At 54.6% G+C, this 23,349-nt stretch overlaps 1 protein-coding gene across 3 annotated transcripts in view; it reads left to right on the forward strand.

The window, feature by feature from the left end:
* Positions 1-23,349, forward strand: part of RGS3 (regulator of G protein signaling 3) — a 115,840-nt gene that overhangs the window by 41,818 nt on the left and 50,673 nt on the right. For all 3 annotated transcript variants that reach the window (XM_008707996.2, XM_040631757.1, XM_040631760.1), the window contains 5 exons: positions 2,158-2,354; positions 4,583-4,666; positions 9,781-9,892; positions 15,649-15,692; positions 21,768-21,890. In XM_008707996.2, the coding sequence (XP_008706218.2) occupies positions 2,158-2,354; positions 4,583-4,666; positions 9,781-9,892; positions 15,649-15,692; positions 21,768-21,890 (560 nt within the window). The remainder of the gene's footprint in view (positions 1-2,157; positions 2,355-4,582; positions 4,667-9,780; positions 9,893-15,648; positions 15,693-21,767; positions 21,891-23,349) is intronic.

Genomic DNA, 23,349 nt, shown 5'->3' on the forward strand with positions numbered 1-23,349 from the left:
CTAGTTTCAGATTGACCCTGTGACCTCATTCACAGTATGGTTTGAGGCGCGGCAGCCCTGTCCTAACACCAGCCCTGGTGGGTGGATTGTCTGTCGGCTGGCACCCGTGCTCTCCACTCCTCTACCATTCACTAAGCCCTTTCCCTTCAGGACTGTTGTGAGAGCCCCCCCCCCCCCCCGCCCACCAGCCCCAGGGCAGGCAAGGCAGTACTCTGTATTGTCTCCACTTAGCAGTGGAGAAAACTCTGGCTCAGAGGGGGAAGGGACTTGTTTAGGTTACACAGCCAGAGTCTGGGGGAGCCAGGGCTCAAGTTCAAGTGTCTTGTCTGGCTCAAATCCAGGGCAGGTCTTGAAACCCAGAATGGGTTCTTTCAGCAGAAGCGAGAGGGCCTGGCAGCACACACCCCTCTGGGGCTGGGGTCTGGGGCCAGATCAGAGGAGGAGCTGTGGAACTGCTTCCAGGCATCCGTCCCCCAGCCCCCAGTCCCTCCCCCAGCCCCTGGGCTCACATTCTTTCTACTCTTCTCTAAGCCACTCCTTGAAGAGGCAGGAAGTGGTTTAAGTTATTATGGTTTGAGTCCTGCCCCAAGATATGGCTGTGATCGGTGGTCACTTGCGATGGGGATCTGACTTGTTTTTCTCACCCGGCTCGGTGAGAAGGGGCATGCAGTGGGCGGAGGAAGTAAGTGTGAGATCTTCTGAGCTGAGTTTTTCCTCTGAGGCCGGGGACCTCGCGTTGGCGGGGAGCTTCCCCGCGATGTAGCTAGGCTCGGACCACCTGTTCAGCCCCTGGCTGCCGGGACCTGGGGGTGGTAGAAGGATGCCTAGGTCCTGGGACATGGGCCAGGCATCTGGGTCAGTTGCTCACCAGGCAGCAGGAGCCCCCCCAGAGGCGGCCCAGGTATTTGCTGAGCCTGAATGCGATGCACTTGGCCTCCTACCGGCTTGCACCGAAGAATCCCTGACTTTTCAGCTACTCTGTGTTTTGCTCCTTTGCCCAGGAGCAAAGGACCGGACCCAATAGAGACCTGCGTGCTACCTCTTGTTCAGTGTGGGGGTGCATGTCCAGTCCAGCAGTGTCCCCTTAAAGAGGAACCCTTGCTGTGCAGCCGGCTGCTCTCTTCCCTGAAGTGTTTCTCTTTCTCTCCTCTTTCTGATTAGAATAATGTGAGTGAAGCCTAGGATTTTCAGAGTCTACGGGGCACCTAATTAACTTGCTGTTCCAAGTAGAGGAACCACAACAACAAGAGGCACGATACGTTAGCAGCTAACCTTTGTTGTGCACGTACCAGGTCCCAGGCATTGTTCTAGGGCTTTCCTTGGGGCATCCCATTGAATCCTCACAGCAACCCACTCAACTCAGTACTGTTCTTGCCGTTGAGGAAACCAGGGCTCTAAAGGGGGGAGGTGAGTGGCTGAAGGTCACCAAGCTAGTAAGCAGATGAGTAGGATCTGGGCACAGCCATCCGGCCTCAGAGCTGGTGTTCTTTCCCGAGAACTGGGCCAGCAGGTGCCACTCCTTACTTTAGACTGACGGAGGTGAGCCAGGCCACCCCAGCTCCCATGGTTAATGGAGGGCAGGCTCCGGTACAGCCTAGAAAAGCCCACTGTCTCTGCTACCAGCAGACCTCCAGTCCCTCTGTCCATGGGACGTGGGAGGTGAGGGAACAGGTGAGCTGTGCTGGGCATGCAGAGGGAGCCATGGGGCTGGTGCGGCATGTCCGACACCCAGGGCTGTCCAGCTGACCGGTGGTTCTATGTGGGAGTGCAGGTCCGGTGAGGTCAGATCTTCTGATTTCTCAAATATGAGAGACTTCCTGATTTTGAAAAGGATGAGGTCAGACTGATAGGTGTGACTCGGGCTCTGGGCACGAGAGGGGGTCTGCTGCCTCTGTCCTAGCTGGTGGTTCCCGGCTCCCTCTGAGTCCCAGAGTTGCTTCTGTATGGGTCAGTAACTCGCATGAGAGTATGAGGGATTTCCCTGTGGCCTGAGACCCTTCGGAGGCCTCCCTCTGTGTTCAGTACCTTTCACAGGGTCCGGCATGTAGCATATACTTAGTACGTGGTGACTGACTGGCCACGTCTGTGTTCTCCATCTCTGCAGAGGGGATGCCTTTGCATGGAAATGCCTCATGGTCCCCCATTTCTGTTCCACAGAATCAGGTAGTCCCAGTAAAGGGAAGTCCTACACAGGCCTGGGGAAGAAGTCCCGGCTGATGAAGACAGTGCAGACCATGAAAGGCCATGGCAACTACCAGAACTGCCCGGTCATGAGGCCGCACACCCCACACTCAAGCTATGGCACCTACGTCACCCTGGCCCCCAAGGTCCTGGTGTTCCCGGTCTTTGTTCAGGTGAGCTAGTGGCTGGCCCCAAAGGCTCCCTTGGGAGATGAGAAAGAGGAGGGGCCCTCACCGCAGGGTCAGGGAGGGTGCCTCGTTCCAGAAGGGTCCCCTTTGGGGAAAGAAATGGCTTCAGGGGCTCAGGCTTCTGGGGCTTATACTGAAGGAGCTGAGGTTTCCAGGGGGAGGACCAGGAGAGTGGGGACAGGGAAGCCCAGCAACGAGGGGCCTTCTCCCTGCCCCCTTTCCCAGTTTTCCCTTTCTCTGGGGACAGGGCAGGCACACTACAGCCCCTTGTTGGCCTTGCCACGCGCCTGCTCGCTGAGGCTTCTGTTTCCTGGCTCACCCACTGGTTTGTTGTTTGGAAATGACCGAAGGAGAGCCTTGAAGTCTGGCATCTCCTTGGTCTTAGCAAACGTGTCTGGCCAGTTTTAGCTGGTGGCCCGAGACTCATTTCCATCCCCCTCTCCTACTTCTTCCTCTGCTTCTTCCTTTTCTTCCTCCTCATTTCCAAACCTCTATGTCTTCCACGCCCCAGACGCCCTCGGTGTGAACGTATAGGTGTCTCTTCTGTGTGCATGTACACGCTTCAGAAGGAAAACCAAACAGCTCCTCCCGTATGTTTTCTATCCTTCTGCCTTTTTAAAATAAAAGTTGCAGCAGGAGAGTTCCCTACGACACGAAATACTCTTTGAGCCTTTGATTTGTAGCGGCCGCACGCTGCTCTAGCTCACGGACATGTATTTATTTAACTAGCTCTCTGTTCAGATACACTTCTGTCTCCTTCCTTTGCTATTGCAAACAACTCTGTGATGAAAATCCTTGTGCATGAATTGCCCCTTTGATTGTTTTCCTTGGAAGAGAGCCCTGCAAGTGACACGACAAGGTCATGGGTCATAAACATGTCAAAGGCTCTCTCTATATATTGACAAATGGCTTTCCAGAAAGACTGTGTTAGTTGGTCCTGTCATCAGCAACATAGAGGAGACACGGTCCCAGGGGCTTCATTTCTGACCACGCCTTCCCTCTCCATGCACTCCTGGCGGGTGACATTCGTCTCGCTGGACAACTCCTGCGTTTCTTTTGGTCTCTTCTCTTTCTCAGGACGGGACCACGAAACTCTTGGCATCCATCGGGGTTATTTTTCATTTTCCTTTTAAAATCTTTACAGAAAACGAAAGTTTGTTTTCAGAAAGTTATAACAACGTTTAAATTGCAAAGTACATAAACCCAAAACGGCCTAACAAATGTACAGTTGAACCAATGGTCATAAAGCGGGTGTCCCCTGAGATAAAGCCGTAGGCCGTGGCTGCCACTCCAGAGGGCGCATGTTTCCTCCTGATCCCAGCGCCCTCCTCCTCCTCCCCACCCCTCTCCCCACCCCGGGGCCTACCCACGAGCCCGACACCCTGATGGTCTTTTCCTTGCTTCCCTTTACTTTGACCACCTCTGTGTGCTTTCCTGGAGAACATGTTTTGTTTGGCCCCTTCTGGGGCCTTGCTTCTTTGGCCTCACGTTCTTCCTGAGATCCATCCAGGTGGTTGTGTGTAGTGGACATTTGCTCCATTATCTTTCTTCCAGCTCCTTGCTTGGTGTTGGGTGCCTAGAAGCCACGTTCTAAATATGCATTCACCCAGCATAAGATCTTAGGGAGCTTTCTCTGGGCTGGGTTGGGGGCAGGGACTCCTGAGCAGGGGCAAGGCAGGATGATGGGGTGGGTGAGAATCGGTCCTTGGGGACTGCTTGCTGGGAAGGAGTCCTTTTACTCAAGCATGTTATGCACGTAGAGCAGGGACCGGCCTGGCTCTGAAGGGACCAAAGTGACCAAATCTGGCATGAGGCTCTCAGGATCTAGGACCTGGCAGCAGGGACTTTCCCCGTGAGGTCTGAATGGGACAGATGGAGGAGAGTCAGGGCTGGGAGGGCCCCCGGAGCCCAGCAGAGCTGGGGAGCTCGGGGGAGGACCGTGAGCACCTAAATGTGTGGTTGGACTTCCTGCCGGAGCATGGCTCTTACAGTGGGGCTTGGTGGGGAAGGTGGCAGCAACAGTTCCGCCCAGGACAAGAGCATCTGTCTTTCTGTTTCCACCTGTGTGTGAGGGGGCGTGTGGGCTCCGCGGGGGGAGGTGGCTGGAGGCTTCTCTCAGCCGGTCGAGAGGGTTCTCTGTGGCTGGCTCTGGCAGCTGCCTGCCCCCACAGCCCATCTCCACCGGGCCTCTCTGAACTGCCCGCTGTTTTCAGCCTTTAGATCTCTGTAACCCTGCCCGGACTCTCCTGTTGTCTGAGGAGCTGCTGCTGTACGAGGGGAGGAACAAGGCTGTCGAGGTAAGGCTTACACATGTGGCTTCACCAGCATCCTCCAGGCTCCTAACTTTTCTCTTCCTCATGGTCTTAGAATTGTACGGTCTCAGGGTTGAAAAATCCTGAAGTCTTCCACCTCTTTCCCCTTCCATCCCCCTCCTTACCAAATGGCTTCCCAGCTTCTTCTTGTGCATTTCCAGTGATGGGGAACTCACCACCTTTCAAAGCTGGTTAGTCCATCTTCGATGGTTAGAAAGTATTCCCAGCCCTGCAAGACATCCCATGGTTTATCCCAACTTCCTCTAAGAAGGAGGAGAGGTGGCAATTCACCCCGGCTGTGTTGAATGACTTTGTAGGTAAGGAGATTGGAGCTATTAGCCAAAGAGAATTTTTGAAGTAGCATCAGTTACTCAGGTTTTCTGGGTCTGTATTAACCCAAATCCCCAAATCCTCTTCTGAGGGCTAAGTCTGTGATTTCTTCTGGGCTCTCGCTCTGCTGCTCTGCCGACGGAGGCCTGGGTGTGGAGATCACGCCGTTCTGCCTGGGAGCTGGCCTCTGCTTATCTCGAACTGGGGGAATTTCCCTCGCCCACACAATCCCCAGAGCTGGCTCAGGCCTGTGAAATCTACTTGGCACAGAAGTCGGAGCCCTGGGATCTGACTGGCCTATCTGGGGGCTTGCTGCTGATCAGGCCCGCCGTGGGGCTTGGCTGAGCTGAGTGGCAGCTTGGGAGCAGTGGAATGATCAGGAAACCTGGCGGCAGGAAGCAGAGAGCCCGCTCTCACTCCGCCGCGGGCTCACTCGTGACTTCCCCGTCGTTCCTCGGCGTTCTCATCTGAGCCAGTGGTGGTGTGTGTATTTGAGGCCGCTGAGGGTAGCTGATCCCCAGGGCGCGTTCAGCCTCAGCATTCTGGGACCTTATGTGTGACTGTGGCTAAGCAGGAGGCTGCTTTTGTTTTTTCTCAACGAGGGGACCAGAACTCGTATGTTCCAAATGAACGTCCTCTCTTTCTCCCTGGGGAGACTGTGTGCTTATTTCTACCACCCTGGTATTGCTCACTGTATTTCTGGACTTCCTCTCGAGGAGCTTTCTTAGGAACCTTGGCGTATCTTCTGAGTTGCCTCTGAGAGAATAAAACTTCATCTTGGTGAGCGGGGTTTGCGTTTTAGGAACAAGAAGTCGCTCGGAGCCCTGCTTGGTGAGCAAGTGTGTGGCGGAGCTAAGACAGGTGGCCAAGGGTCAGAAAGTGAGGGGTGGCTACAAATTCGCAAGACCCAGAAGAAGGCAGAAATGGCAGCCATCCTGAAATACACACGTCTGTCTCAATTTACCCTTTTGCTTGTCCTCTCACCATGAGGTGCCCAAACACTGAGCACTTACAGCGTGTTCTCATGGTGCATGCATTTTACATAGTAAATCTTAAATTAGCTCCTGCGGCATCCTCGTGAGAGGCCGGGTTGTCCCCATTCTACAGATGAGGAAGCTGAGGCTCCAGTGAGATTAACTGGAACCCAAGGGTCTCAAGGCTCATTAGGGACGGAGCCGGGATCAACAGTTGGGTCTCTGGTTCAGCGCTGCTTTCACAATCCCATGCTGCCCCTGGCATGTTTGCTGAGAAATAGACTGGCAAGCACGGACTGGAGCAGTAGCCTGGTTATATTTACAATCTGACCAAAAAATCTTTGTCTGGTAGATCTTTGGAGACTTAGAACTAAGAGATCCCTTTTGAAGACTGCAAGAAGTGATTTGGAGATGAAGTAAATATATTTCTTTTTCATGAAATATGTTAGGAAACCAATACATGGATCTTGGTACCTTCAGGTCAAAAACACGAACCAATGCAGCAGGGCCTTGGATAAGTCTGTAGAATCACAGTATTGGTCGGGCCTTCCGAAGCTGTCCGTCTGACTGCTTCTCTGTAACTTCCCAGCTGATGGTTTTCCAGCCAGTTTTTGATCTGTACAGGCAGCCCCTCCAGGCACAGGTTTTGTTACTGGAGAGTGCTAAATTGTCGAAAGTTCTCCCTTACCTGTAACAGAAATCTTTATTCCTGGAACGTTCCCTCCTTGTTCTTCCCATTGGTTCTCCAAGCATGCTGTGGTTGGCTACTGTCTGTGAGCTGATGCAGTCTCACGCTGGGCTGCCCCCCATCATACTCCCTCCCAGAAGTCCCACACTTGAGTAACGTGCCCCGAGATCGACTCAGCATTATGGCGTAGCCTCACTTACGCGTTCAAACAATAGCTGTCGAGTATCTACCATGTAGCCAGGCCCTGCACTCAAGGTCACAGGGGAACTATGGGGCACAAGATCGGCACACCCTTACTTTATGCACTGACTCACTGAGTTTACCATTAACTAAGGCACCAAGGTCTTTTCTGGAAACTCTGCCTTCAGGCAAGATCTTCAGAGAAAGCTGGGTTAGGGCTACTTGGGAGAAGTGAACGTCCAAGTTGTAAGGATTTCCTAACCAAGCAATCTCTCAACCCTTGACTCTTTGGGAAAGCAGATGTGTCCTTGGAGCTGGTGTGGGGAAGACACCTGGTGGCTCCCATGGCCTGTTGTGGAAGGCGGCAGGTAACTGGGCCATGGAGATGGGCATCACTCCACTGTGGGCTGCTACGGCTCCTTCTGGAGGAAGGCCAGCAGGACACTGGTGACATGGGAGAGGGGCCCACCTGCCCTCCGCTGGCACACTTGCCCCTCTGGCCTGCCTCCAGCTGTGTGCCAGCTCTGTCCTTTCCCTGACCAGACCCTTGGGGAAATTCTTCATTCATGCCTTAATCACTTCCTGTCTAGACTACATTCTCAGCTCTGGCAATTGGGGCCAGAATGGTGTCCTGGAGCTTTTCTCACCTTGCCCATGGTTCTCCCCCAGTTGCTGTTCACCTAGCTCTCTTTGAGCCTGGGACATTTTTTGACATTTTAGGTTCCTGACAGACTGCCTTCCTCTGACCCTTCCCCTGCCAGCTTCCCTGTGGGTCTGGAGGTGACTGCCAGATTTCTTTTGGGTGGGAAAGCCTGCAGGTTTGCTTAGAGAATCAACCCCTGAGATCCTTCTCAACTCTTCAATTATTTTCTTCCCTTCCCTTAGTTTCACTATGGGTGTCCTTTGCTTTTCTGTTTTGGCTCCTGCTTGGATTCTTTCACATTCAAGGGCAGGACGGCTGTAGGCATCTTGCTCCCTCTCCATATGAGAGCTTTAGGATCAGCCAGATCTGGGTGGTGGTCCCTGGCTGTGTGGCCTTGGACAGGTCACTTAACCTCTCTGAGATGCAGGGTCCCCATCTATAAATGAAGGCAGTGATGTTATTTACGAGTAAGAATCCATTGAGCAGAAAGAAAGAACTTAACAGATGGGGGCTTCTTTTAGGTGGTGTTGGGTCAGGTGTTTTGGAAGGGGTCTGGAGAGAGTCACTGCCTGGATGCCTCCCAGCCCATGGTTCTAGAGCTTTCGTGTTTGGTTCCCATGGGAGAGCTAGAGCCCCTGAGAGCCTCTTGCTCAAGGACACCCCTATTGTCTCTGTGGCCCAGCTTCCCTCAGACCTCTCTGTTTGCTCTGTGCTCAAGAAGCCGGGGGAGGGGGGCTTTGAAAACTGTTTATATGTTTTTAAATCACAAAAGTAATAGACTCTCTTGTCATACAATGCAAATTAAACAGAAATGTAGGAATTCTACTCCCCGGCATGAAGAGTGTGGTATCTTAGACATTTCAAAAATGTATACATTTACAGTTTTATTTTACAAAACTGGATTCAGCCGTAGGCATTTTTGCACGTTGCACTCTTTGGCTTACCTAGTGTAACGTGGACACTACATGGGCGGATTTCTGCCCGCGTTTCTGTCCACAAAGCTTTACTTTATTCTTTTAATAGTTGCATAAAATTCTACCCTATGAAGATAGAATAATGTATTTATCCATCCTCTCTTGATGGACATCTGTGTTCTTTTCTTTTTTTATCACGACGGTGCTGTTGAGAGCATCCTTATAGCTTCTTATTAATATATCCTTGTACGTAGAGCATTAGCGGTGAAGTTGTTGGGTCGTCTTTCACAGCCGGAGAGCTAGATGTCACCATGTTCCCTTTGGAAACTTCAGCACCCACCCCGCACGTACTCGCTGTGGCCTTCGGGGGTGCACACTGAGCCCTCTGGCTGACTCTTCTTACCTCAGAAGAGGTGAAGTGTCAGGTTTGGACACCTCCAAGGGAAGGTCACAGAATTAATAGCATTTTGCTTTCTTTGGAGAATCTAAAGTTGGCTTTTATTGCTTTTAACTAAAGGCCACTGCAGGGTTTACAAAACAGAGAACAGTGTAATCTTTGGTGGCGTTATGGGATCAAGTGGAGTTTTTTTAGCGTGAAGCTATGCTGAGCATGCCTGTTGGTTTACCTATAATGTCTAAAAATAGAGTTCTCCTTTTATTTTTGGAGCAGCTAGTGCATAAAAGAGATAAAAGTTACATACATGTCTGTTCTGGAGCGTTAAGTAACTGGCTTTTTCTCGGACCGATTATGCGTTAACGCAGTTAAAATTATCCTACCCAATGCTTCAATTCACAGTCTACACAGGGCTTGTGAAAGAAGCCTGCGAGGGACCTGGGCAGGGACGCTCCCCCGTCCGTACAGACGAGAAAAGTGAAGCTGAGGGTTCGGGGACCCCAACCAAATGTTCATGGCTCCTTGGTGGGGAGTCTCATGGCTTCTGACTCCAAGGGCAGTGCTCTTTCTGCCAGATGCTTAGAGGAGAATACAAGCAAATGTGCCAGCATCCTGCAGCTCGGGGGTGGCGCCAAGCCAGCGGCGCTCGGTTGAAGATTCCAGGGGCGTGTAGTCAGAAAGATGGCCTGGTGGGGGATGGGCTGTGGCAAGGCCTGCAGGCCATCTGCCATGGAAAGTGAGGGTCGGATTTTGTCCTATCCACCCGCCTTCCGCCCTCTGTGATAAAGAGTAGAGGTGTAGAAAACTCTAGAGCAAAGGGGGAAGTGCTGATTGCAGATCGTGTCTCTGTCCTTGGCAGAGGCCACACTGAGAGTCTGATCCTCGTTCGAGATGACGAGGACCCCCCAGGGAGGTGGTGGCTCCCGGGCCCTGGGACAGCAGAGCAGCCAGTTCAGTGTGCCCTGTCGTGGTGCAGGTGACACTCTTTGCCTACTCGGACCTGCTGCTCTTCACCAAGGAAGATGAGCCGGGCCGCTGTAATGTCCTGAGGAACCCCCTCTACCTCCAGAGTGTGAAGCTACAGGAAGGTAAGTGTGCGCTCCAGAGGTGCCCTGGACTCCCGCCTCCTTGCCCTGAGTCCCCCTACTCCGGGCAGCATGGACGCCCAGTTTGGATTCTGCCCCTCCAGCGGCCGGGCTGCCAGCCATCGGTGGGGCACCTGAGCATGTGCGGTCGGGTCAAGTCCTGCCCCGGGGCCGCGAGGCTCTTGGACACTGGCATCCCATTCTAGGCTGTACGCCCTGAGCTTTGCTGGGAGGTTTCTATTCCAGACACATTTCAGGGAGGTGGTGGAGTGGAGCAGGAAGAGCTTTGGGCTCAGACAGACCTGTGTTTCAGTCTTGGCCCTGCCCCTCACGGCCTGTGATCTTGGGCACGTTCTACTCAACCTCTTTGAGCCTGTTTGCTCACGTGTAAGTGGGGCTCCCGGTAGGTGGTTGTGCAGAATTAGTAAGGTCCCATGCCGGGGGCCGGCCCACACCAGGTGCCCAGCGCCCGCCAGCTGCCACCCCACTCACCATGCATATCCTGGACATGAGAGCGCTGCTCCTTCTCCTCCCAGCTGCGTGGCCCAGGCCAGAGCCCAAGGAGCAGGGGCACGGGGGAGCCTGAAGCGAATGTCTCCCGCAAACTTTCCACCGTGCCTCCTCCACTCGGGAACGGAAAGCCAGCTGGGAGTATCTGTTGAGCGGTTTGGTTTGGCGCCTGGAGTCTCTGCTGGAAGGGGCTCGATTTCCTCTCCCAGATTATGAAAACAACAACAGACCTGTTTGAGCGCGGGCGACAGGGGCAGAGAGGAAAATATTACCCAGCGAAAGAATTCTGTTTTGACGGGTTTTGCTCCAGGAAAACTTCCTGCCTGTTTGCGGACCCGTCCCATGTTCCTGTGTGTTGGGCGCCCCTGCTGTTCTTCCTCCTTAGAAACCCAGGGAGTGTGAGAACCCCCGTTCCAGCTGCCCCACAGGAAGTCACTTACAACTTCTCCTTCTCCGCCTCGAACTTTCTCCTGCCCACTGACCAGGGCGGCCCCGAGGGGAAAAAGCAAGTCACCTTTCTTGGGGCCGGCCCCTCCCTCGGGGTGGCGGGGAGCAGCCCTCCAAGCAGGTTCGGCTCTGACCCTGGCTCCCCAGTACCCATGGGAGGGGGCAGACTCTGCCCTGGGCTTCCCTGCCCCTCCTGGTTTCCCTCAGATGCAGCTTCCCCCGCAGCCCCATTCTCCCGTCCCTGCCACCCCTCTGCACGCACACTCACACACGTACTCCCACTGGGTAGCCGCTTGCTCTGTGGGCCTGCCCACCCCAGCTCAGGCAGTCAGGACCAGGCAGGGGCGGGGTGATCGGCAATATGCGCTCACTGATTCTAAGAACCAAGCCGTCACTCCGTTGTGCTCACCGTGCTCCATCACTCAGGTCAGGGGCCACATGCCCAGGTCCCTCAACTGCTCAGCCCCCTGCTAGAAGGACGGAGGGGAAAGAAGAGGGGCTCAAACTGGCTGTGCTTTGCCGGGGGAGGTTGGCGTGGGAGAGAAGAGGTCAGTGGAAGAGCTGAGGGTAGTAGCTGGGAGTTTGGGTTCTGGGCTCGGCTTTGCTGCCAACGTGCAGTGTGACTTCAGCTGGCCCTCTTCCTTTTCTGGGCTCTGGTGTCTTGGGCTGTGAAAGATGGGTTGGGCCAGCCCTCTATGTTCTTTCCCAGCCCTGGCATCCCCACACGGACCCTGAGGTTGCTGTGAGGTGCTGGACAGTGCCCAAATGTCCTACCTCCACCCCTTGGGGTGTGGTCAGGGGCTCGGCTGGGAATTGGTTGGCTCTTCCCCTCCTGGAGCCCTCAGACCCAAGCCTTGAAGTGAGAGTGTGCGTGAGCTCCGTCTTCCATTGGGTGGCAGCTGGTCAGAGTGGGTGGTGTGGGGCCTGAGGTGTTGCAGAGAAACCTTCCAGATGCTGAGCTCATATGAGCAACAGCTTTGTGCAGGTATGGCTTCCTTGAGCTGGAGACCACATCCTCTCCCTGCAGATGGTGGGCTGAGGGTGGCCAAGGCCAGTGCTCCTCAGGAGAGATGACCACAGCCATCTGAGCCTACTGGCTTGGATTGAATGTGGGGGTCACTGGCTTGGATTGAGTGTGGGGGTGTGTGATGCGAGTGTGCATGTGTCCTGGACTTGCTGGGACAGTTTGGTGCCAATGGTTTGTTGCAGACGTGTCATCTTGCCCTTCCCCAGCAGTGTCAGCCAGCAAGAGCAAACATGGCTCCCCAATGACATGGCTCAGTGACACTGAGCACACAGGTGCATGTCCTATCCCTTAGATTTTTCTCTAGGCTTCAGTAGAGCCCTTGCCTCCTCCCCTGCCTCCATTCCCCTGAGACAGCCTTGTGGGTCCTGTGTCCCCTTCTCCTGCAATCAGAGTTGGAGCTGACCCAGTGTCCCGAGTCCTGGTGCCCGACTTCTGGCCCGTCTCTCTGGTACCCACAGACACCTTGCCACAGCAGCGAGGGCCTGAGTGAGGCTTTTAAGAGATCCATGTGGGGCCTCCGCTGGAGCTTCTGTTGGCACAATGGTCTCTGATGAATGTTGCTCGTGCCTCCCAGGTGTGTCCCTTTCAAGTCAGCATGTGTGGAAAGTTCAGTTTGGGGCAAAGAAAATGGGGATGAGGAGCACACCCAACATTTCCTGCAGGCTGGGGCTGGCAAGGGCTTTTCTCTGGCCCGGGAGAATCTACCCCACCCAGGGACCGATGACTCCCATGTGTGACTTGCCTGAATGGAGCTTAGCTCTGCCGGCCAAGCATCCTCCCAGGGCCTAGCTTGAGGCACAGAACATCGTGGGTGCCCAGTGAATGTTCGTTGGCTGAATGAATGCAAGACTGACTAGAAGGAGACTAGAAGCACTGCCCAGCTTGGGGGCTGGAAGCACCCCTCTCCACGGCTCCCAGCGGGTGGTGGCCACTTAAACCTTGCTGGCTCCCCTCCTGCCCAGCATCCCCCCAGCTTCAGTGGGTCTGAACAGCAGCGTAATGGGAACGGGCGGAGAGCTCGCGCTAACAATTGGGACATCTCCGGTCGTCCGGGGCCCATTGTGGCCTCTTCCTGTCTCTGCCGCCCACTGGCTTTGCTGGTCTTTGTGTTTCTCCCTCCCAGGCGGCCGGCATCCCGCCCACAGGGTGTCTTCCTGGCTTGCTCTGGTCTCTCAGGATGGCATGGAAATGTCCAGCTGATTCTTGGGCTCTCCATCCACCCCAGGGAGCCAGGTGCCTAGTCTTGGAAACTCAGTGCCTTAGGTCCCCGCTGATGGAATGCTTGGACTTAAATTGAGTCAGTTGACATTTACTGAGCACATCCTCAGAGCCCACCTGAGTGCTGGCTGCCAGGGTGATAGCAGAGGGAGAGACATGTTCCCGCCTCTGGAGTGGGAGTGCGAAGTCTGGCGGCATGCAGACGAGTAAGCCAGTGTGGGGCAGTGGGTGGGGAGCAAAAGTGTGACACAGTGGTCAGAACACGGGCTTTAGAGGCAGCTGTCCTGGGTTCAAATCTCAGCTCTGCCCCTCACTCACTGCATGCCTTTACAAGTTGTTTTTTCTCCCTGGGTCTCAGTTTCTGCAACTGGAAAATGGAAACAACACGCCTCCTGGCTTGTCACCCAACATAGGGAAGCCTTGGCCAATGGTTCAATTTGGGACCTCAGACCAGGCTGGAGAGAGCAGGCTCTGGGAAGATGACAGAGGCTCAGGCTTGGAGTGGGGAAGCCACTTCTGGGCCTCGGGGACTCTCTGTGCACGGCCCACAGTCCTTGGTAGGAAGCAGGATTCACCCAGGAGCCAGTGACTTCCTGTGGAATTTCAAAATGGTGAAGGCAGTTAGAGTGTCGGATGGAAAACCCAAATGTGTGCTGCCTCCATGTCCCTTTATACTCACCCCCCATTTCCACGCTCTGGAAAGCCCAGAGCCCCGTCTGATGCCCTGGAAGGTTTTCTGATGGGGAGAGGTTGCTCGCCTGTGTCAGACACCTTGCAGCCTGCTTTTCCGCAGCTGTGGCTCCTTCCTGGCACCCAGGGCTCCCGACGCTTGCTGTCTCTTCATGAGGCTCTGAGCCATGCTGAGCACTGCCCCCATTCTGTCCTTCTCTCACAATGCTACCAGCACAAGGCCGTGATGTGGAGCAGATTTCAGGGGAGGTTTGGGGTAATGCGGGTGAATGGTGGCAGGGGGTGTCACAGCCCAGGAAAGCTGTCAAGCAATCGTCAACCACCCCTCGCCATTGGGAATATGTCGTAGGCTGAGTTTCCCCCAACCTCGGCTTCCTGTCTCCCTGAGGCTCCCCTCTCCTTGGCTTTCCCCTCCCTTCTAGAGCCTTCTTTTCTCTCACTGCCAGCTTCTAAAACCCCCACTGCTGTTATTTTCTTGCATAGATCTTTTTGTTTCTCCCTTGGCACTAAGATCTGCTTCTGGAAAGTCAAGGAGACATCCAGTATGTCTTCTTAAACAAAGAAACCACCTCCCCTTGCGAGGCAAGGAGTTGGCAGAAGCTTCCAGAAAAGCAGTTTCTCAAACATGATGGACTTTGTAGGTGGGGCCCTCTCCCTCCCAACCCTCCTGTAGGTGGGAAGAAGTAGAAGGATTTCTTCTAAGTCCACAGAGAAGGCCCCACTATGGGCTTATTTTTCTCTGGCTCTTGCTGGCACCCCTGGCCCTCGTTTTGCCCAGGCATCTGCCCCCATGCTTGCTTCAGGGGAGGCCTGACCTTCACCCACAAGAGTGCCTTCACTCCCGACTTTTCTTAGGAATTGGCTTGACCCACTGTCTGTGTTACTTTGTCACCTTTACTTTGCAACAACATTTTGGTTTATTGGACAATTTCTTTGATTCCAATATGTGTTGAGTCCCAGTTTCCTCACCTGAATCATGGACGATAATAGCCCCTGCGTCCCAGGGTTTGTTGCAAGGGTTGAGCTTATGTACAGACGGCATGTGGCACAGTAAGTGTGTGTGGTTTTCTACAGGTGGTGTGGTTGTTTCTCTCGAAAAGGACTACCTGCCCCGTGAGGTCAACTGCTTGAAATTCAGGAAATTACTAACCATCCCTGCTCTGTGCCCAGAAGAATGAAGCCCAGTGGGGAGGGATGTTGGAGGAGCGGGGAGCCTGCTGCTCCCTCCCAGTCGCCTCCCAGGTGGAGAGGTGGAGAATGGGTGAATTTGGGATTCGAGACCAGGGCTCTAGGGAGACACACCAAGGGGTGTCTTGGTGTGGTCTGGGCTGGAAAGCCATCTGTGGGCGACATCCAGCCCATGACTGGGGAATCTTGCTGCACAGCCCACACATTTCCTAGGTCTGTCCAGCAAGTAGGTGGCTCCTTGTTGAACTTCAAAATGGCAAAGGCAGTTGGGAGCATTTAAAGGAAAACCCAAATGCGTGCTGCCTCCATGTCCCTCTGTGTCCTTCATGGCAGGGAGCATGGAAGGATGGAGGCCTCTTGAGATGGATGACAGCTCCCTACCCCTGGCCGTTCAATGCCCAGAGGTGCCCCTGGCTACCTGCCCTGGGGGTGGGACCACAGCGTTCCTTGAGTGACGCTGACCCACAGGCCAACGCCTTACTGCTGGGTCTCCATCTGCTTAGCTACTATGTGGGCTTTCCTCCAGAGATTTCCCTGTCACCTGCGCCTGCCCCTTTCTTCTCTTTTTCCAGGAGGTACCGCATACAGGCTCTTGGGCCAGGCGGCTGGCGGTGCTGGGCCAGCTGCTCAGACTCTGGAGCCAACTCTAACACAAGTCTTACTTTTTCTTCCCTCCAAGGTTCTTCAGACGACCTGAAATTCTGTGTGCTGTATCTGGCAGAGGTGAGTCCTTGCCTCTGGATCTGAGGAGAGAGCTCTGTGGCCTGGTGCTAGTGGGAAGACATTGGTCTGGGTCTAGTCCAGGGCTCTCGGGCCAGGCTCCCCAGCACCTTATACCGTGGTCCTGGGCAGGGTTCTTGCCCTGTAGGATGGGGACAGCAGTCCCTGCCTCAGTGCCTCTCACCTCTGTGTGGAGGGGCGGTGGGCACAGAAGTGCCTAGAATGGGGGTGCCTGGGTGGTTCAGTTGGTGAAGTGTCTGCCTTTGGCTCAGGTCATGATCCTGGGGTCCTGGGATAGAGCCCTGCGTCGGACTCCCTGCTCAGCAGGGAGGCTGCTTCTCCCTCTGCCTGCCGCTCCCCTTGCTTGTGCGCACTCGCTCTCTCTCTCTTTCTATCAAATAAATAAATACAATCTTAAAAAAAAAAAAAAGCAGTGCCTAGAGAGGACAGAAGGACGGGACCCCCTGGTCTCCAGCACCTGCAGGGATCATAGTGAGAGTGTGGCCTGAAAGCCGTGCATCACCTCATTTACTTGGTCGGTAGCCTTTCTTCCTGAGATTGCTCTGATTCTTGTGCCTGCCTCCTTCTTCCTCTTTTTCCAGGAAGTACCACCCACGACCCCTCCTACAGAATGTTGTCAGAGTTTTAAAGGGCCTGCAGGTAATTGCACCTTTACCTGGTCCAGCAAACACAGGCTGAAGAAAACATGAAGTGTGTTTGGGGCTAGAGTGATGCAACTCAGTGTGACTGGTATCCCTGGTTATCTCGGTCGATCAGAAGCACATATGGGCAGTGCTATGCCTTTGCCAAGCAAAATCAGGCAGACAACTTACTGCTTGATACAGTTTGGGAGAGTCGGTATCATCAGACCAGGGGTTTGATCACAGAAGTCTGTGGCGATGAAAAAGTTGAGAGCCACTGAGCTTAAATTTTCAGCAGATTCTCTGTTTCCAGTCTCGTGTCTCTGCTCATAGGAGCAGGGGCAGTATGTATTCTAAGCAAGGATTCATTAGACCCGTTCCTGTCCTCTGCTTCTGCTTAATGTGCCCCTCCTAATAGGCCTGGGAACGAGCCAGTCTTCTGGGACAAGACGCTCTGGGTAGGGCATGGTCTTCACTAGCCAGCTAAGAGGAATATACCCTTTTGAGAAGGAGCATGTATGTCGCTTGTAATTGAAAATCATTCCTTTGGTTGCTGGCTATGAAAAGAAGTGCAGGCCTTCGAGAGAGTCCCCTTGGGGGAACAGTCACCAGGGGGAGAAGACAGAGTTGACCAGTTAGCTTCATGGGAAGGCAGAAGGTTCCAAAGGGCAGCAGACATTGTCGGAGCTGAGCTGGGGACCTTGACTGCCTAGAATGGCGACCTGAGGGCTGGGAAGGCATTGGATGTCTTCCCCCGTGTCGGCACACCTCCACCAGGCCCAGAAAGCAGCCTACGGAGGCCCTTCTGAGCCAGTGGGGATTCAATTCCACAGAGCCCTGCAAACAGCCTAGCACCTGTGAATGAGGCTGGGGAAAGCCAGAGCATTGGCCCCTCGGCCTTGCCCCTCCAGCTTCTAGTTCTCTCTGGCAGGGCCTGAGATGAAGCTCCAGATTCTTTAATGCCAAGAGAGCTTCCTGCCAGGCTGGTTTGTTTGGCCCAGAGAAAAGCACTTCTGCTTATCGGCTTCCAGGGAGCTGTGACCTCCCAGCTCTCCAAAGATTGCTGAAGGGATATTGATCCAGGCCTTTTATTTCAGTTAAAGTGCCAGGAGTTCTGACCCAGAGGAGCTGGGAGATGGGAGCTCACAGGCAGCCAGAGGCCTCTCTTTTCTCCTAAGAGGCTGTGGGGAGAGCCACATCTGTAACGGGAAGCCAGGGTGCCTAGCGTGCCCTGTAGCCCTGCGGAGGCTCGACATGATGGTCTTGGATCCCACGGGGAACCCCAAACTCACATCTTCACAGGACTTTCTGACAAGTGGCACATCTTCATTGTCTATCACGCAGGTGGCACCCAGAAAAGAAACTGGGGCAAGAGAGTCAGGAGTTTGAGGGATTTTTCCACTGCATTCAGAAAGCCTCAGTTGCGTGGGCAGCCCCAGCTTTGGGTGTTCCCCAGCCGTAGGTCCTGGGTGGGATTGTCCTAAGTCGTCCTCGGCCCTGGAGTTTCTGTTCTCCTGGACAGGTATCCCTCAGCTGCTGCAAATCCAGGGAACAGAGGCAGCTTTCTCCTGGCTCGAGAGCACCGGGGTCACTGGGACAAAGGGCATGTTGGTAAAGGAGCATTGTCTTAGAATCTGATCGTGCACTCCATTCATTGAAGAGTCTGCGCTTTGGGGTTAGGAAGACCTAGACATGAATCTCTGCTCTGCCATTTCCAAACTGAGTGATCTGGGCAAGTCACATTCTCCTCTCTGAAACAAGGCTGATGGGGCCTACCTGGCAGGGCTGCCGTAATGATTAAATGAGATTCAATAAGATACCCTGACCAAAGCACTTAGCACAGAGCCTGGCACACGGCGAGTGCTCCATAAATGGGAATTATTATTATTGTCAGCTTCATCACGGGGGGAGAGCTTTTCATATTCATTTATTCTCCATTAGAGACATCACCAATGATTTATTGACCTTTTAAAAAGAAAGCTAAGAGGAATATCTCATGTTCCTTGTAATGTACATACAGAGTTATACAAATGTGGTAAGATTATAGGCTCTGGAGGAGGCAGAAGACAGACTTTGACTCTCCTTTCCTGAGGTCTCCTGGGGCCGCTGACTTGGCCTCTCTAAGCCCCAGTGTTCTCGTCTGAAAAATAGTTAGTGGCTGTGCTTTTCCTTCCTACCTGTAGCATCAGGTCATTAGAATGGAAGGAGAGGTTTGTCAAGGCAAGTGAACAAAGAGTAGCAGAGGGGGTTTTAGTTCCTACGAAGATAATACTAATTCGAGAACAAGGAGGCAAGGCAAGATGGGGATTTTCAAGAAGCCAGGAGGACCCGGGTTTCTGGTTGGATATGAGGATGCTTATGTTTGAATGCAGAGGTCCAGGCCCAGTGCTGCCCCACCAGGAGGCCCTGTCTCTGGGTGAGTTACGTGAGGATGCCTTCAAGGCTGCTTATAGCCTTGACCCTGGATCCTGGTATGTGAGGGCACAGTGTGCAATGGCATTGAAACCAGTGAGTTAGATCACGTAGGGGATTAAGGGAGACCGTTCATATGCAGGGCAGCCAGGCAGGTAATGGGGTCCCTGATTTGGACAGATGTATGCAGATAAGAGTCCACCTTCCCTGGAGGGAGTGGGTTCTGTGCTCTCTGTCTTTGCCAGACCAGCCTCCAAAGCTCCTGGAAAGGAGCCTGGGGAGCAAGGACCTCCCCAAAATGTTTGCCCATCTAAGACAGCCAACCACTGACCCTGTGCCTGGCCGGGTTTAAGTCTTTGGTAGCTCAGAGGCTTCTGGATTCCCTAGCATTATGGGGCTTTCAGCTTCAAACTCTCAGAGCCAGAGACTCAGCCCTGAATCCTACTGTTGAGACAGGTCATACAGTCACCGTCCCAGGCAGAGAGGAATATGATTTTCTAAAAAGAGATTATCCACAGGGCAGGGGAGAGGAAGTGGTTCATGTGGGTGTCAGTAATATGGAGATAATCGCAGCTTCTACCTTGCGAGGTTGTCGGAAGAAGTACCGAGACCCCACTGGTAAAGTGCTTAGCACTGTGTGGGGTATGATATGTTGGGGGGGGGGAGGTCTCAAGATGAGGACGTGGGCAGCCCTCTCACTGTGAGGAGAGGCTTTCCTGTACTTCTGTGGGAAGGGGCCACCATCCTAGAGCTCAGAGCAGTGTAGAGTGGTACAGAAGGTTCGAGTGAGCTCCGCAGCTGCTCAGAGAGCCGCTGGCTGACAGAGCTCTTCCAAAGCTTTTGTGCTCTGGTTGCTTAGGGCGCAGTCTGCAAGGGGGAGCATTCCCGTTAGCCAGCAACGGTGGCCCAGCAGCCTCCGAGGGGGCCTCCCGGGTTTGGGGGATGAAATCTCAACAGGTGTTTCTGCAAGGCCTTGAGTCTTCTTTACACTGCTCACTGGCAGTAAGAGCTGGAGGAGGCCCTTACCCACTCGGAGCCTCGGTTTCCCCCCTCCTTGCATTGGGAGTAACCATCTAAGCCCTCCCTACCTCTTCATGGAATTGTTAACATCAAAACAAGAGCACGGATGGGAAAGTGCTCTTTAAAATGGATAATTAGATAAAATGAATCGTTACTAAGGCCGAATTCCTGCTTCGGCACAGAAAGAGAAGAGGAGGTTTGGCTCTGGGAGATTAGGGATTTGCTGAAGCCTAAAGAGCTCGGTAGAGGCAGGGCCAGCTTTGTGGAGAAATGGCCTTTCCAAGCTGGAAGGGGTCATGGTCCTTGCCTCTCCCTCACCTGGCAAGGGTACATGATGAGACAGGGAGCATAGGGCCCTCTGCTCAGCTCCTTGCCCTAGCTGGCTTCCCTCCGGGGAATCTGGGGTCTTTTTTGCCAAGACTGTCCTTCCCCTGCAGCGGGCTGGGGGTTCTGAGAAGTGGAGGGAATCTGTTGTTAAGTGGGAGGATTGCCTCCACCCATCCGCCCAGTTCCCTGAAGCCAAGGGGAGGCAATTTCTTCCTTCTCTCCTCTGATGCTTTTAGGAAATTGGCTTCTGAGCACTTTGGGGCAGGAGAGGAGTGGCTGGCGCCCTGGGAACACTTAGCATGGGAGCTGGCCCTGCCCTGAAGGGTGGCATCCCTGAAGGCTGGAGGGGATGGCAGAATAGAGAATGTCCCCACATGCTAGTCGATGATGCTGGTGGCCATCCCAGCGCAGAGCCCTCGCATGTGCTCTTCCTTCTGCCTGGAACAGTTTCTCCCAAACACTTGCCTTGCTGGCCTTTATCGTTCAGGCCTTTGCCCACATGCTGCTGGGATTCAAGCCAGGCCTGTCCAACTGCAAAACGAGGAAGGACCGCATAGAAACACTGTCTTTTTCTCTGTTCCAAGCCATCCAGCTCATGCTCTCAGCTCCCTGGCTGAGCTCATGTAATCGTAGCCCTGTGAGGTTATAATCAAATTCCAGCGGAGTCAGAAAGAGCCTGCAGTCCCCTGACCAGAGTGTTCTAGAGTGGATGATAGCCCTGGGCGTGCTCTACCTCCCCCCTCCATCTCCGCCCCTCCTCCCAGCACGTTCCAACTCCCCGGGGCCGCCTCTCTGGGTCTCAGCAGCGCCCTGATATTATGCCAAAGCTGGCCTGGCTTTGACCTCATCCCGGAAGTCCCTCCGGGAGCCAGAGCTTACCGAGGCCATTACTTGCCAAGTACTGTGCTGGGCCGAGATGGGGAAAAGGCCTTCCTGGAAGGATTTTCTAGTCTAGTTGGGGAGACGAGACTGCACTTGACAAGGTTGGGTGGCAAAGCGGGATGGAAATGACAGCAGTGCTAGTGCTGTCTAGAGTCTGTCCTTGCACTCTGCTGAGCTGAGCAGCCCCGGGTCGGACCCAGCTCCTGTGCCACGCACTAGTGTGGCTGTAGGGGGCCACGTGCCTATGCCCGCCAAAGACTTTCTGAAGGGACCTGAGTTTCTGTTTGAGTTCTCTTGGTGTGTCTGTCCAATTGCCCATCTAACCTTGGCCTTGTGATCAGATCCTGTGCCAAGGTCGGGGGAAGGGGGTTCTGTGAGTGGGAGGAGGGGTCCTGGCTCCACAGAGCATCAGAGGGCTGGAGACCTTGGCCCTCTGGGTTCCCCATGTGCTCCCCCAGCTGCCGCCTTGTGCTGCCTGTCCCCGGGGGTGACCTCACCATTTCTGTCCTATGGCTCTCCACAGGCCTCCACTGTGTTGGGAACTAACGCCTCCCACCCTTCCCCCCAACCCACGGGCACGCCACTCGCTCGCCAGCTGGCCCCCAAACCAGCTTCCCTGCTCCTCTGGCTGCCTCGATGTCACTGGGTATTAGTGTGCATTTGTGGCTTTTAGCGGGCCCTCCCCCTCCCTGCTGCAGCCTCACCCTCTGGAGCCCAGGGATGGGCTTGGGTCTGGGAGCCCCCTGAACCAGGGAGCAGCCCTGACCATCCTTTCCTCTGTTTTCCCTGACGTCAGAAGGCAGAGTGCTTATTCACTTTGGAAGCGCACTCACAGGAGCAGAAGAAGAGAGTGTGCTGGTGCCTGTCGGAGAACATCGCTAAGCAGCAACAGCTGGCGGCTTCACCCCCGGAGAGCAAGGTAAGGGCCTCGCTGCGGCCGCAGCCCTGGATGCCTGGCTTCCTCTCCGCCAGCCCGGACCCTCAAGCCTCCGAACTGAGTTTGGGGCCAGCTCCAGCTTAGGACTTGGATCTGAGCAACAAGTCTTGGCAGGGAGGCCCGTGCTTGAGTGTCTCTCCCCCTTGGCATCTCATGGGGTTTACTGCGTGGGTTTTGTGTGGCTCAGTAGAGTGACGGAGCCTAAGGGAGCATGGCCAGCACTTCTCGGCTCTGCTCGGTGCTTTGCCTCTGGCCAGGTCCAGTTCGGGTTGGCCGGCTGCTGCTGCCTGGCAGGTAGCCCCCCTCTGCCTTGGGATAGGTCGTGCCCAGGGTAGCACACTGGTGTTTAACATCGTCCGAGGGCCGGCACTGTTGGGAGGAGATGTCCGCGGCGGAAGCTGTTCTAGTGAGAGGCAGGCCACAGCAGAGGGGAGCCAAGTGGAGTTTGCTGGGGACTGGGGGCCAGCCAGCTGGAGCGTCAGGGAAGATTAGAGCCTCCCAGCTGAGGCTGACCTGGGATGGGCGCCCCTAAGCTGGGCCAGTGTCTGTGGAGGGGACGGGTTGGGAGTCAGATCACGGCCTTCCCCTTTGTCAGCCGGATGCCAGCCCCCCGGGCACAGTTGTATTTCCCATTTGTGAGTCACGCCGGTAGCTTCTCTTTGGTGAAAGTGTTGGCCGTTTGGGGATTTGGTCTGGTTGGCTGCAGAAGGATCGGAGTGGTTGGTCTGCTGGCTCAGGGGGAGAGGATGAATGGAAGCCAGTGGCAGCCAGTAAACTTGCCGGCCCGTTTCTTCTTCCCCGTGCGTTCGGCAGGCATGCGGTGGGGGTTGGTGAGGGCTGCGGGGACAGGCCTGCTGGGGGCAGGAGGTCTCTGCGCAGCCTCACCTGGAGCAGCTCCGCAGCTATTCCCTAAGGAAGGGAGTAACAGTCCGAGGACCCTGTCATCTCAGACTTGAAAGTTACTTTGCTTTATACTAGCCGGAGACAAGAGTAACTTTGATGAGGGGGGCAATAGTGGGAAGAGCTCCGACTTCCACTCACACTCTACCGCTGACTGGCGGTGTGACCCTGGGCACGGCACTCTACTACTCGGCTTTGGCATCCCCGTCCGGGAGCAACAGCTCCTCCTCCAAAGGGTTGGTGGGAGAGTTAGAGATGGTGCACACACCGTTTATGGCACAGCTCCTGGGACGCCATAGACACTAGCTGGAACACAGCGGCCGGGATGCGCTGCCCCCCTCTGCCCCAGCTCCTCGCTGCTACCCTCCCATAGTCAGGTTCTTCTACGGAACCTCTCCTGTCGCCGAGGCTGTAGGCTGCCCTTGATCCCGGCTTGGTCACAGTCAGACACCAGGCCATTCTCTTCACTGGAGCGGTCCCTGGGATGATCCATGGCTGAACTCGTGACCCCCAGCTTTCTTATATTTGGGGCTTAGCTCCT

This window comes from Ursus maritimus, unplaced genomic scaffold (genome assembly GCF_017311325.1).
Source record: "Ursus maritimus isolate PB19 unplaced genomic scaffold, ASM1731132v1 scaffold_17, whole genome shotgun sequence".
Classification (NCBI taxonomy): domain Eukaryota; kingdom Metazoa; phylum Chordata; class Mammalia; order Carnivora; family Ursidae; genus Ursus; species Ursus maritimus.